Source organism: Aptenodytes patagonicus, chromosome 3, assembly GCF_965638725.1.
Source record: "Aptenodytes patagonicus chromosome 3, bAptPat1.pri.cur, whole genome shotgun sequence".
Lineage (NCBI taxonomy): Eukaryota > Metazoa > Chordata > Aves > Sphenisciformes > Spheniscidae > Aptenodytes > Aptenodytes patagonicus.
Genome location: NC_134951.1, coordinates 35,199,747 through 35,215,499, shown reverse-complemented (window position 1 = coordinate 35,215,499; position 15,753 = coordinate 35,199,747). Strand labels below are relative to the sequence as shown.

The window sequence follows — 15,753 nt, the reverse complement described above, 5'->3', positions numbered from 1 at the left end:
CAGCTTTATAGAAACAGTTCTTGTCTATTCAGATCTTTTCCTAAGTCTTAGGTAACTAAGTCTGTTTAAAAAGTTATACTACAAATTGAGTCAGCAGCAATTTCTTCTTGTAGGTCTTTTTTTAGGTAAGGTTCCATTGTAATATTCTTCTCAAATCAAAGCTTACAGAGTTCCAATTTTTATAGAAATATACAATGTTTCCTTACAACAAACAACCAAGCCCAGCATGCTACTTGGATTAAGAGTTCCTCTAACTTTCTCACCACTAAACACAGTGATTTGAAATAACAGGGCAAATCAAGACCAACAAGAAAAAATATATTTGCATAAATTCAGGCTGTTATCTCCTACTTTTATTAGTAACGTGACAGTACTTTTTTTTTCTTGAGTTATTAAATTCCAGTTCAGTTCAAGCAAAAAGATTTTAGATATACAAGATGTATGAAATTTATGCCAGTTTAGTCTAGAAGAGGGGTATTTTTAATAACCATCAACAGGAAAGTGATGCATTTTATTCAATTCAACATACCCAGTTCAATTCGGTGAGAAGAGGGGAGCTCCTTTGTTATCATAATGAAATAGCTGTGTAACCCTTTGAAAGCAAGCAGCAAACTGGCACAAAGTGTATAGTGAAAATTATAGGCATGGCTGAGGAAAGACTCTGAAACAACAAAACTGCATCCCTAAAAAAAAAAAAAAAAAAAATATGAAGCACATACTAATTTTGTACAATAAATGAAGTGTTAACAGAATAACTAAGAAGACAGATAAATAAATTGCCTCTTTTCATGAACCTCATCCATATTTTTGCAATTTTGAATGGATTGCAATATCTTAAAAACAAGGTTAAACACTAAATATTGTAAGCTTTCCATCTGCGTGTTCCTGAAGCATGTAACATAGCCTTTTGGAACAATTTTTCTCATTTCACCTATCACGTGGCACACTGCAGTAAGTCTAACAAAGTTCATTCACTATCAAGTAATACTTCTGCAGAAAAGATAAAATTAACACCGCCCAACAAAATAAAAATCAAACGTTATACTGATATATTCTTACATCTGCTGATAACTGTTTTGTGTAGTTATTGCCAAAGACCACACTTTCAAGAGAAGGAATCACAGAGTCCCTGTTTTGTGCTGGTGCATTCCTGTTCAACCATGTATTCTTCACGGGGCGAGGAAAACTGCAAAAAGCACAAATGAATGGATAATTTGAACATACTATGTGTCACAAATCTATCATAGTTAAAACAAATTCTTCATTTTTCTTGAAAAGTAGTAGAAACAAGGACTCTCGGTAATATCCTGGAAGTTCCTAGCATGGTGGGCTGCCCTTTTAAAACCCCTCAGGATGGCCCAGATACCTCAGTCTCTGGTGCTGTGCTAGGGGAGCAGTGCTTCTAAAGCAGTTCTCTTCAAAGCGTATTTCGGCTAGTTGGAGAAATTTAAGAAATTATTACCCTCAACTGTTCTGTTGCCATCTCTCACCATGAAGGTCAGCAGACTCTGTACCAGGAGATTGTGGAAGCTCCTCCTCATTATTTCCAATGCAAACCTCAACTAATTTAAACAATATGCCTGAAAGTTTAAGCCATAAAGATAAATTTTGAACTGTAACAGGTAAGAGGCATTCATTTTCTGCCAACTTTGCTGTGGACACTTTACCTCCTAAAAGTGAAGCAGTAGCAAGCAGTTGGAAAGCTGTCACACAAACTGCCATTGCTGTTTTCCTAAGGGATGCCTGACCTCTGCCTACTGAGGAGGAAAGCCCATCCTGAACCCCTGGGAGAACAGAGCATCCCACAACAGTAGCCTTGTGAGGACACAGAGCTAGGAAAAAACAATGAAAGATGCATGAATGCAGAAAGTGGGGACTTTTAGGTAAGTCTTAATGGGCAGAAATAAGCAATGGCAGGTTAATAAAAAGAGTAGATTGTACAGGACTCCAGGGCTGTAACCAAGTGGAATTACCTCCTCTCTTTCAAGGAAAGTGTTAATACTGGTTGTTCCCGAGACAAGGAGAACCTGGATGCTACTCAGAAAATGAAAACACTCAAAAAGTGACCCCCTAGGAAAGGAAGGGATGCCAATAATGTGAGCGTGACCCAACCAGAGGAGCAAACTGTCACCCAGGAAAGCCCAAAGGACAAAGGGGAGTGAAGTCTGCCAATGTTCAGATTTTTCAGAAAGAGCTGCTCCAGAAAAGCAAGCAAGATACGGATACTGCAACTATGAAGTATTTGCTAAGTATTACAATATGGGATAGCCCAGCTGAAATAAAATACTGTAAATTTGAAAGTTTCTTCCTCTCCCCCCCCCCCCCCCCAACTGATTTAAAGGACAACTTGGATCCTTAAAATAATTTTATGGACACCAGTATGTTCTACTCTAAAGATAACCGAAGCAGCATGGAAGTTGCTGTTTTGTTTCAGAATCTCCTTACACAAGCTATATCAAGTTGAGGTTTAAAATTAAATAGCATTATTGTATCTTCACTTGAAAAGCCAGCAACAGAGAAAAAATTGTATGAAAAACCTCAGGTTTTCTGCAACCTTCTAAAAAGTCAGCAGGGACAAATACATTTCTGGCTGAAAATTAGTAACAAAACCTGTTTTTCATTTTCTCACAATGAAGTGAAGTTTGACCCCACAGCTACGGGATGAATACAGGGGAAATGCTTGAATTTCACTTGTGGTACGGTGTGACAACTTACATTTTACATACATGCTGCTACTTTAAGTGCATTATTTTATCAGATGAAGTCTTCAACAACAATACTAGCTTAAAATAATTCCCACCTCCTCACTACTTGTTCTTCTCCCAAAGAATGCTTTGCCATCCCTTCAGATGTGCCAGTTCAGTTACTATATGACCACGCCTAAAACACATCTCCAAAACAATCCAACTTGGAGGGGAAAAAAAGACAGAAAAGAAAAAAAGCCAGTTGAACCCTCCAAACCAGCACAGTTCTACTGCACAGAACAGCTGTCTAACATACATAGAGACACAGCTTTCCATGATGTGAAGACAGGGACAAGCAGTGGGAATACCTTAAGCTAAAGGTTTGGACATTTATGGCACAGCCTTAATTTGACTATGAAGAAACTTGGGTGAAGTAGCATGGAGTATTTGAACACCATGAAAGAAGGCAAAGATAGATATGCTAAACAAAAAGCTGTGTAACAAACACTTCATATGTGTGACTGACTGTATGGCCCTTTTTCACACTTACTTTTGAGACAGAGAAGCAAGGTAAACAGAGATTGCAAAGGGTGACACAAGTCAATGAAATAAAAAGGCTTCAGTAAAAATTAGGCAAAAGCTTTTTTAAAGAGAAAATGAAATTCTCCAGTTCCATTTACTTTAGAAAATGGTAAATGCATCATGTGCAGACATCACTGCCATTACAGTAGTAACTGAAAACTGTGAAGATAGCTAACAGAGGATGCCCTATTTCTATTAATGGCACCTATTTCAGTCACTAACTAGAGTGAGCAGCAGATCTTCCCGATTAAGAAAATGTGTAAATATTTATACATATAAATATACATGTATAAACACAGCAATTTATACGTTCCTCCTCTTCTCTGGTCTTGGGTATTATCTTTCTTCTACACTACATGCTCTTATTTCTAACAAAAACAAACTCAAAATTTGTTCCAGGTAACTTTGAAAACAAGAAGTCTCTCATCCCTCTGGGCTCTGAATTCCAAAATCATCATCAAGAAAACTACATTGGCCATAGATTTAACTCCTTCCTAAGTATTCTATTATTGTAACATTTCCATTTGGACACTCAATAATTTATTTGCATTTTATTAACAAGAGATTACCTTATTAATGGCTGATGCAGAGCAACCAAAGAAGCATGGACTATAACCGATATGACAGAAAGGTGGAAGTAATCAAACATAACATTGACATAATGATGAAGGCCCCGGTGTAAATTAAAGTGCAACTTTAAAGTTCGGCTACTAATTGGCTGTAGTGTGCTCAGGTCATCTGGTCTAAAAAGAAATTAAAACAAAACAACATACAATTAGAATGATCGTATTTAAAGTGCAAGTTATTAATAACTGATGCAGATAGCAATTCAGCATATGTCTATACTTTGGAATACAATGACATCTTCCCCCAGGAAAAAAAAAATATGAAAAAAAAATCAGAATGAGACAAACCAGTTATGAAATCTTAACAGACTTCAGCATTGGATTTCTTTTTTACCCTTATATATGTCTAATATGAACAAACTACATCTATATATAATACAGATTTAATCAGTTTAAAAAGTTAACATATATTGTTGCTTTAATAAAATCTTCTATATTTAAACTTACGAATAGTCTGTATCCGTGAAGTGTAGATCTAATGTTAGCAGAAAATTCATTTCATTAAGAGACTCCTCAATCTAGAAAGAAATTGTAGAAGCATGAAACCTTTTCAGGTCTCTTATTTATACTAATCCAAATTGTACATAATGAAGACTTAATTATTTGAATATAGTAAAGTTGAGTGGTAGATTACCTTCCTCTCATCTAACAGCATTTTTATTTTGAAAATCATCACGTCGTTCACAGAAACTTCCTCATTTTTGTAAAGAATCTGAAATGTTTTACTGCAAACTATATTGTCATGGATTGAAGCAGGAAAGGCAAGATCTGCACCTGAAAAGAGAAACAAGTATTAATATAATTGGCCTAGAATCTGGAAACCCCGGAGCAGCTATAAGTGGAACTATCATTCCTATCAGTTTCATGACCACTATTAAAACTGTAACACCAACAATATCAGCAGTTTCCATTTCAGTCAGCAACTGCTGGAGTTTGAAGGAGTGCATTTTGTTTCAAAGAAATACTGTATCAATATTTTTAATGTAATTTGCTTTTACTATAATTTCTAGACTGAAGAATTTTTGCTTTGTTCCAAATTGGAGTAAGACATTCTAGGCATCAAAAATACTAATAAAAATCCTGAAATCTGTCTTGTTTCATCCAGCATTCATGTTGATTTGCAAGGTTTAACCACACTGAGAACGCTTAATTACCTACAGATGAGGCAAAGAGGTTAAATGACATATACCACTCCACTGAATTAATCAAGAACAGAGGTGGTTCGTTCTTTCTTTCCAGATCTTTGCATACTACTCTGGCCAGACCAGTTCCAAGTGTATCACCTGAACCTTACATTTCTCATTTAATACGACACTTCTGCTTGCAGTCCAGAGGCTGCTCATCAAAAAGAGTTCAGAAAAGCATGATAAATGGTTGGGGAATCCTTTGCCAAAAAAAGGTTAAAAGACTTGTAGAAGAAATGAGAAAGGGAATGGTTTAAAACAGTAATTGAGGAAGTATTTAGCATAATAGCAAGGGGCTATCACACAGGAAATACCATGACGGGCACTATCCTGTGAAACAACACATAAAAGAAGGTAGAACTTGGAAGAACAAAAGTAACAGAAATACCAATACTTTCTTATCACTCCTCTACAAGCGGGCTCAATAACATTAACCTCTTCCAGAGCACGAAGTCTTAGAAATTGTGTAAATGGGGGTGCAAAACATTTTTTTTAATTATTTTGTTTCTTCTTAATAAATTACTTCAAAGGAATCCACAAAAGAAAAAAAAAATCTGCAAAGTTTGCGCTTTACAGATTTGGGGTCTACAGGCCCCCGATAGAAAATCACTGCACCTGGCAAATATTCCCACTCTACAATCTTCGTAACATCTTAGTTCAACTTCCTTTCAGAAACTAGAAACAATTAAAAATACTGGGGTTTGCTAAAGTACTTTCATACGTATCATCAATTTAGGTGTCCTGGACAAAATGCTTACAAAGGCTGAATCATTAAAGAGTAATTCCCCTATATATAATGCCACTTTCAGCTTATATCCATCCATGTCATCTGTTACAGGTGAAGGGCAGAGCGGGTACAGTTTGACATGACACGTAATCTGATATAACCACACAGCATCAGCAAAAGGGATCTCCCGCTCCAGTCTGATACAAAAGAAGTAACGGAGCCATGTGGCCGAGGTCCCACTTCCTATGCAGTGTCCAACTCTGAGTCACAGCCCTCAGTTCTGCTGACTTCAGTGTAACGTGAAACAGCACCCTCAGAAGTGAGAGAGGAGTCGAAGAGGAAAAGCAGATGCCAGGAACAGGCTGAGCCACATCTACGTGGGGAGCGAGGTCTCACAAACGTGAAGTCAACAAGGCAGAGCTACTATCTTTTAAGTCAACTATGCACTGACTGGCCAAGACTATTTCTAGGCTTCTATCCACACAAAAAAACACCTCAACTATGGAGGGAAAAAAATAGCGGGGAATTAATTTATTCTTGCATCGTAAAAATGGACATCTCATTCCTAACTTGCCTTTTTTTTTCTTCTTTTTTTTCCCTGAAAACCAGCCACGAGTTTCTGATAGAAGAAGAAATTGAGAGCAACCTCAAACCTGAAACAACCTCATACACGCTAGAATTACATAAGTTTTTCTTTTAACTTTCTAGAGCATGACTACATCTCCCTTCAAATTACAAGAATGCCAGGAGACCTTCACAAGGCTGGAGCTAAAGCAAGTGGCTTGCCATATCGCATCTGTAATGACACTCGTCCTGGGTCCCGAGCAATTCTAGTGAACTACTAAAGGACCTGGGAAAAAGAAATGGAAGAAAACTGGACTTACATTATCACGGGACCTCATGAAGAGCTGGGAAGGGCTGGGCAAGGGGTGGAAGGAGATGCAAAGGAACAGGAAGAAGGGAAAACTGAGACTGTATATTTGACTTGGGGAAATGAAAGGAAGAGATAGATCAAACAGTCTGTGGGAGAGGGGAAAACACACAGCTAAGGTAAGGAAACTGCAGGTGACTTGTGCAGAGGCTAGGGAGAGCTGGAAGTTGGCAAGATTACTTGGACTCGAGTGGGAAAACCATGATGCTGTCAAAGGGAATAGGATTTAGAACAGATAAGTATGAGGAAGACAGAACAAGAGATATACAGACAAGTATAGGAAGAAGTACCTGACCAACACAGGACATCATTCTCAAGAGTGAGAGCTGTGGGCTCCTGTCCAGCCTCCTCTGGTCAACAAGCAACAGCTTCTCTCAGATCATGAGTAAACCCTCTTAGTGCTAGTCCACAGGTAGCATAATAGCAGCTATTTTCTACAAATAACAGCAGTCTCAGTAACTGGCATCAGCTATTCTACCACCTTGAGCAGGAGGGCAGCAGTTAGAGCTACAGTGTCCAGCTCTGCTAAATTAAGCAAGCAGCTGAAAAGAATGGAAGGCAGAGGTCCTCAGCAAGACCAAGCACGATCACATCCACAAGAACAAACTAACGCCCCTTCACTGACCAACTTGCACCCTTCTCTCTGCTTTGTTGTGGCACAAACATTATCCCTAACTACCTGATAAACCAAACTGAGACTGATCTAAAAAGGACCCCAGTTTTTGGATTTGAAGGGGTTTGGTTTTTTGTGAAATGGCTGCTTGTCAGCTGAATGAGTTCCCGGGCCAAATCAGACACTTGTGTCAACAGAGCACAGAGCAATATGAAGGTAAGAAGGAGTGGCCAGGAGGAATCACAGGATGATTTTTTTTTTTTTTTTACTGTGCTGCTGATCTAAACTCACATCAAATTGCAGTCTTAATGTTTACATCCCTTTATGCCTAGTGAGAGACAAAGGAGCTAACACATATGCCACAATTTACTAACAAGATTGCAGCTTTCTGACAAAATAACTGAAGACCATTCTAAAATATACCATGAAATGGAAAAACTTTTTTGTCAGCAATATTAAACATATCATTAAGTGACACTATTAAAAAAAGTATTGTTTACTAAAGGATCAGTTTAGCAGAGCTAAATTCCCTAAACCACACTAAGGTTTGCCCTTGAAGTGGAATAATCTTGGTTCATAAGAATTATTTATTTATTTCACACAAATCCAAGAAATATTCAGGAAGCACGACTAAAACTCAGTATCTACATTGTTGCTCTACTCAGAGTTACTTTTAAAACAGCCTCAAAAATTCAGGTTTCAGTAATCTCATATCACATTTTCTCAGACTGTAGTAGTTTTTTCTTCCTTGCAATTCCAAGAATTCCACCTGACATTTGAAAACTTAATTCATTTTTTGCTTTTCACATTTTTACAGAATGCTGAGGTGTGGGCTTCACAGAATTGGGAGAGCACTAACAGGTTTCTCCAGGTTCGGTTTGCCTGGACAAAGAAACCAAAAGTGAGTGCCAGGTTAAAAAAAAAAAAAGAAAAAAAGATGAGGGAGTGGGTAATTCTATTCAGGAGGATAAATCAATTTTCAACTTTGCCACCAGACAGCAAGAAAGCAAGTTTGAAAACAGCAAGACTGGATCCTTTCACAGTCTTCGGTAAAAAATGGGCTTAGCAATCTGTATAAAAGTCTATATCTGAAGTTCACTACTTTGAGGATATCTACTTAAACGAGATCTGCTCTTGGTCATCTTAGTCTGAACAATGGAGAAGACTCAGTAGATCAGTAGAAAAAACAGAAGACACGAATATAAAGGAATCACCATGTTTTGCTACCAGCAAAGGGAATTAACAGAGGAAAAACAGTAACACAAATTCTGTAATCAACTTTTAAGTCTCATTGCTATGAACAAGCTAGTTATTCAGCAGGTCATCATGAAACAACTTACATTTGTATTGTGTTAATAACAAAATTAAACAATTGTATTAATAACAAAATTAATAACAAAATTAAAAACATTTATATTAGTTATAACAATGTAAGACAAAAAGCATGCTCCCTTAATTAGCAAGGCAAGATAATGACCTCATTTACTAAAAGTTTTTGCACTTACCAGTTGCACGTAACAAGCTAGCTTCTAATTTGTGTGGAATTCTTGGTGGAATTTTCATAGATGCACGAATCTGGTAAAAGCTAAAGCAAAAGACAGTGATTTGCAACACACGCAGTACAGTTCATCTCATTTACCATATACAGATACATACAACAATAAAGGCAGGAATGGTGGGTGGGAAGGAGGAACAGCGCAAGGAAGTCTACGAAGCTTAAAACTGTCTTTGTTTGACTCTTCATCCTCTTGGTTTATTTTCTTAATCATTAACCAGAGCGGCAGCCAAATGTGAATAAAAGAAGGAAGCCTCCACACAGAGCTAGTCTTTCCATGCCCCACAGTGTTGGGGCAAATATTTATGGAGATACCTGGTAATCTACACTGGAGAAGTTATATGAATGAAAAATCAGGATTGTCAGCTACGCTGCAACCATCTCAGAAGGGTCTACCCTGTAGCACATCTACAGGACTGCTATAGCCAGTTCTGCAGCTGAAGGAGCTATTTGTAAAACTGCAACACGCCCCCGCCCTCCTCCCCAGCCCCCAGGACCCCCAGAAAACACACCGCTTACCAGACACTTTCTACATTGCTTGTGGCCACCAGATATTAAAAAGTGCAAATAAAGGGTCACACTAGGCAAAATATGATAGTACTTGCAGTGTTAAGACATAGTACTATTGCCTTTATGCTATCAAAGGCAAGAACTGCAGGCTTAAAGCCTAAAATTAAAAAAAAACCCCACCACCACAAAAGTCTTTGTTTTCTGGGTCTCTGCCCCCATCTTTAAACAGTTTTTAATCCTATTCAGCTCCATGCTGTTTCCAACTTTGATTTGTATCTATGAAATCCCTAATTGTCACCCATACTGATTTTATGGAAGTCTTTACATGACACAAGCACCCATAAATACACTTAGATGACACGTTCTCTCTATCTCATCCCATTTCAGATCAATTATTCTTGTCTGAAGGAGTTAGCTTCAGCTCCTCAGTGAGCTGACATGACCTACCACACAGCCCCACAAACACTAACACCAACAGAAGGGAGGGAGCATGAACATTCACAAGTAGAGAGTAGGAAGACAAAAATGCCTTTTTAGGCAGAAGCATGGTCTTAAATGCCCTTATGAGTATGCAATTTACCCTTTGTATTCCACTCACGGTGTGCATCCACTCAGTCTTATGGCTCATTTTCATCATCCCCACTCTCCAAATCCAAACTACTCTGATCTATTGTGTTGTTCTGATTTTGGCTTCTAACACTACAACTAAAGCTGCTCATCCAGTACTTCACTAGCAACTGATGCAACTGTGTACTAGCCTAACAATCAACCAATAAAAAAATTCTTAATGTAATCCTTCCACAAAAGTAAGAAGTCAACTTTAGTCTGGTCAAAACTGTATATCAAAGAATGCTTTATAACAGAAGATACTTAATGAACGAGTGATATCGCTAGAGATAAGAGATGACAGCAAAATGGTGCCTACCTTTTAAAAATCGAATAAAACTTAACCTATTGCAAACTAATAATTATATATTTTATTTTTAGAAATGCACAGGTCAAACATGATTCCATATACACTTCTTAAATGATTCATAAACAGTAAATGAATTCATTTTGTATTGGATTTAAAAAAAAAATAACATTAAGCTTTCACTGTCATCTTCTCCAAGAGTGTAAGGAATTGAGGAGATTAAGAGAGTCTTCTCAACATTAATCAAGGAGGATGCAATCTAGTACACTGATGTACTCTTTTTCTTTTAGTCAGATGTGACTTCCATCATTCAATTAGTTACTCATTTCACCTATACTGAGGACACATGATACATTACAATGTATAATAGCCTCAGCAAGGAGATACTTTCCACCAGCCCCAGTTTCACAGTGTCATTTCTGGATCCACAGTAAACATTTCTCAAGAGCCTGACATGCTACTACAAGCTGCATCTTCCCATGATCCAAATGACTAGCCTGTCATGGCAGAGCATACTGCTTGTTATTTCAGGTATTAAGAAAAGAATGCAGTATCGTTGTTATGGTTTATATTAAATATTATGTCTCAGTAGTTCAGAGACATGCCAGATATTTTACTTCATCTCACCCTAACCTTCTACCAAACTGGGTCACTTTATTAGACTTTAAAATATCCAAAATCTGCATAATTCTCAGTTCATTTTTAGAACCACATGACAGCGCTACAGAGCATAAATTTAACTAAGGCTTAACAACTTTACCGAATGTGGATAGAACAATGAATGAGGACTGTAACAAGGTAAAATGAAATGCACAGGCAAAATAAAAACTGTGCACCGAACAGAAAAAAGGCGCAAGGTGATATTCCTATTACTTAATGCAGTAAGACTTGTTTGCCCTAAAGACACTATTAAGTGACTGTTTACAATCTGGGCCTCAAAGAAAACAATCAATAGAATGTTCGTGCTTAGAATATAATTTGTGAAACCAAAAGGCTGTTAGGACATGCTTCCTTTACCTATTATTACTTGCTAGCAATTAATCAAAAGCAGATTATTCTACCCTTTATCCAGGCAACCCTTTGCCTGCCCGATAAATTTTAATTTGGGTTAATGGGGAGATGAAGGTGTATGCTTGTTTGAGACAGGTGGCTTTGATTTTCAGCAGATTTGTACTTTAAGCAGTTTATAACATAAAACATTCACCTGTCAATCTGAATAATAAAATCCTGTAGGAGTTCAGCTCAGGACAAATATGTAAACATTAATTCAAAATCTTGTGCCTAGATCTTTGAAACACTTATAAAACTGCATCAAGATATTTAAATAAGAAAAACATCCTCCTACACAGTATTTACCCAAATGATTCACTGCCATTCATCTTTAAATGCCGTATATATTAAGGATCTATCTGCAAATGAAGAGCTATGATACTGAAACAGGGTACTTTATTTACAAAGGAATTACACTTGTAATACATAAAATAAGGAAATGCTTTCTAAAGTTATGATATACATTCCTCATTTGACAGCAAATTTTAAAAGAAATTTCAAAAAAATGCATCAAGCCTCATCACTCTTCCCCCAAAGCCCTGCCTTCCTCATCTTCCTTCCATCTCTGGTTCAGCTCATTAATAAATTTGTATTGTAATGCTTCCTTTTCTATTAAAACAAAACCAAAACAAAACCAAGTCACTTTCAACTATTTCCCAGCTGTACCATAAACACTGCTTAGTTCTCATATACACTACTGACCCATAAACCTGATGTATTCTATTGTATCTGCTTGGGCCTCCACATAACAGTTCAGTATCAAGGACTTGTTACTCACCTATCACATTCAATTATCCCAAATATCCTTAACATACTCTGTAAATAAGATCTGAATACAATCAACTCTCCATTATCTTCTGTAACGAGAGAATGAAGATACCCTGGGTAGTGGAAAATCCCAGACAATAACAGTGCTACAGAACATGCCACCGATGGTACAGCAAATGTGCCCAAACAGATGAAGTAGCTTGGCTTACCAAAGCTTTCAAACCCCAGTCCAGCATCTTCCAAGAGGTGGCATGTGCAGACCTAATCAGGCAGTTGCAGGCTTAGTACTACAACTTTTCAGAGGGTATTAACAGTTTGGGTCCATCAGTGTGTCTATACTAAAATGCTTTCCTGAAGCCTACAGGAATGGAGAACATGGTACAAACATTTCAGTGGCACGGCCTGTGCTAAAGCAAAGCCAGTAAGATTCACATGCCCAACCTCGGTACAGCGCATTTTCTCTGACACACACCTGCAGTCCCAGAAACATGACAGAGGAATACTCGAACTGACCCCACTCCAGTTTGGCTCCTTCTCAAGTCCTGACTCTGATGGCAACCTGGAAAAATGCCTTACTGATAATAGAGACAGGGGCTCTATGTTCGTTTCAAGATTTATATACAACTTTTCCAGAGCAGAAATATTAAAAAAAGACAATAGAACAAGCTTTGCAATTAGCATTAAGATTCCAGAAAAGTGCTGGGGTTCTCAAAGCTTAGACTAGTAGTGATTTTTGGGTGAAGATTTTTGAAGAATAATTTGAAAAATTCTGTGTTATAACCTGTCCCTTAATCTCTCTTTTGACTGCATCAAATGAGGAAAACACCATTTTCAGATTATTAACGGTTGCAATTTTCAGATAACAAAGAAGTCAGAAATGTTTTGATGAAGATGCTGTTTTGAAGAAAAGAATCAATGGTATTCAGAAAGGTGGTATACTGTAAGAACACACATTAATCACCTGCGAAAACTGCAGCATCCATCAGTGTAAGGACCTTTTGCTACCTTTTGCTCCATCAGATGAAGCAGGATAGCTAAGTATTTCACTAAACAGAGAATAAAACAACAGAAATATCACCAATAACTGTAACTTACAATATGATGAAAAATGCACTAAAAAATGGATCAGAAGCAAGAACCTGATATGCAGTCGTTGCTAAATTACCCTGATAGATTATGCCGTGATGTTTAGAACCACCACCTGATAATTCAGCAAGATGCATTTGGATCATCTTTGATGATACAACTACAGTTTGGCATTTTAAAAGCCTAGGCTACAATGGCAGCTAATGAAGTAGTCTTAATGTGAGTCACTACAGTACAGGCAGTGCAAGGAACAGATTTGGGATGAACAGCAGACTGAAAGTTGGATGAAGGTCTGACACCAGACAAAGAAAAGATTTTCAGTGACTCTTTAGCACCATTTTGTCAAGACAATAAGCAAGTTACAAGTGCTTGACCTTCAAGTTGCTGATGTAAGAGTGATTTGAAGGACAGTCTCCAAAGGGAGATGAGCAAACTGAGACTTAAGGATACTTAAGCATGGGAACAGACTGTCCAGGTAAGTTGTGGAATCTTCACCCATGGAGGCTTTCAAGACCTGAGGGGACAGAGCTCCAAGCAACATGGTTTGGATCTAGTGCTGACCCTGCTTTCAGCATGAGGGTGGACTATATGACATGTTACTATCCTTTCCACCCTGAATCAGTCTATGATCCCAGAGGTTAAAGGAAACCTGTAAAACAGGGTTCAGCAATTTACAACATGGTGACCGAAAGGCAACAAATCAAGAAGTGCATATGGTTGGGAGCTGGTACACAAAACAAGTTGGAGAGATATCTGTGAATAGAGCATATTCCAGCTCCTGGCTTTCCCCAGTCTAAACTCAGGAAGACATTGCTGCGTGTACACAGGCAAGATACTTCTCAACAGCAAATCTGCTTGTTTCTCTGAAAGGCAGCATCTTCCAATTCCTATTAAATTTCCAATGTCATAGACTTGAGAAAAAAAAGACAATCTACAACACTACCTCTGAAAATTTGCTAACCTCTCCTTCTCTAAATGCTTCCAGCATTTACCTTTACTTATCTTGGCCACAGACATGAGGTTGAGGATGAACACCAGATCTCTTCTTCTGGTTGCACTGCTTAAAAGCTTTGTCCTGAAACAGTTTGACATCCATCCCCCAAGAGGTACCTCTGCATTTGCTTCACAATGTGCAAGTTAGCCTAAATATTTGAGAAGTTTACTGAGACAGCATACACAAGCAAAGCCAAAGTCACCAATGGAGAGCTTATAAATATCCAGGAGATTTCTGCCAACCCCAGTCTATGCAGCTTTTCTTCAGTAAATAAATGTGTATACTTGCTGATGTCCATTTATCTCATTTGGTCCTCAATATAATCATATGCAACTCCATAACCATGCTATCCTCAGTATAATCATATGCAACTCCATAACCATGCTATTAAAAGGTTCAAGGATATCTGGACCTTAGTGTCCTTGCTATAGACCTTGTAGGAAAAGGACTTCTGAAAAAAGTAGTTAGAATTACTGCTCTCCTGTAGGCAGAGGAGACCTCTACTGTCCATCCTGTATGAAAGATTAAATCTTTTCCATTGAGCTGCATTAAAATCTTGAAGATTCAAAATCTGACACGTGCCAGAAAATGCTTTCCCACACAGGAAAATTGATAGGTTTCTTTTTTTCACTGGGATCATCATCTAAATGGGCATAAGTAAGTTTTGTTCATCACATTTGTTGAAAAACATCATTTATAATCTGAGCAAGAAGTAGGTTTAGCAATAACCAGAATGTATCTTGCTACCAACAAAAAAGGACATGTAGGAAATAACGGTTATTTGATTTTTTTAATGCTCTCACACGGAACCACAGGCAGTAATGCGTGCAACTGCAGTCATAAAGGACAACCATGATTTAAAAAAAAAATTCTCATGCATAAAAAAAAGTCTATGTGCTTTTACAGAGATAGCTGCATGAGCATTTACTTGAAAAACCACTTAATTTGCCAGCTAAAGTACATTCCAAGGGAAACGTATGTCCTGAAAAAGCTTCGTAATACAATTCATCACTGAGGTGAAACTTTTTTGCAGTTCCTCTCACCCAGCAAGGAAAGGCAGAAGTGCACACAGCAGAGTCTGACCCTTCCTCTTCTGTGAATCCCAGTGCGCTCACTGCACACTTAAATGCGCTCAGTCACATTAACAAGAGCAAGCATTGAACATCGTGGAGTGCAAAATTCACATGCACATTGGGTCACCTGCAGGGCGGCTTCTAAATTTATCAGTTCACCAAACGAAGGAACAGCTCTGACCCTGCAGATGCAAAACCTCAGGAGAGCTCTTGGGATCTACTGAATGCAAGGCCCCATTGAAAACACACTCTCCACTGCAGACCATCACTAAGACTTCTCTCCTTCTCCTTTTTCCAAGGTGACAGAACAGTGGCTCAGGCAAGCGTGCTTCATTTGGTGCATGGGGAAATGGAGCTGGGGATGCAGCACTGCTTTGTAAATACAGAACGTGGCACTGAAATGAGGAACTGTGAGAAAAATGGATAGAGGAGAGGGTCTCCTGAGGAACAGGCAGCT

The 15,753-nt window shown here is 38.1% G+C and overlaps 1 protein-coding gene across 10 annotated transcripts in view; it reads right to left on the bottom strand.

Annotated features, from left to right (window-relative positions):
• FAM135A (family with sequence similarity 135 member A) overlaps positions 1-15,753 on the bottom strand; it is a 92,434-nt gene that overhangs the window by 43,171 nt on the left and 33,510 nt on the right. For all 10 annotated transcript variants that reach the window (XM_076333011.1, XM_076333012.1, XM_076333013.1 and 7 more), the window contains 6 exons: positions 8,853-8,932; positions 4,527-4,666; positions 4,340-4,410; positions 3,836-4,009; positions 1,060-1,186; positions 530-683 (listed from right to left, as the gene is read on the bottom strand). In XM_076333011.1, coding sequence (XP_076189126.1) covers positions 530-683; positions 1,060-1,186; positions 3,836-4,009; positions 4,340-4,410; positions 4,527-4,666; positions 8,853-8,932 — 746 coding nt within the window. The remainder of the gene's footprint in view (positions 1-529; positions 684-1,059; positions 1,187-3,835; positions 4,010-4,339; positions 4,411-4,526; positions 4,667-8,852; positions 8,933-15,753) is intronic.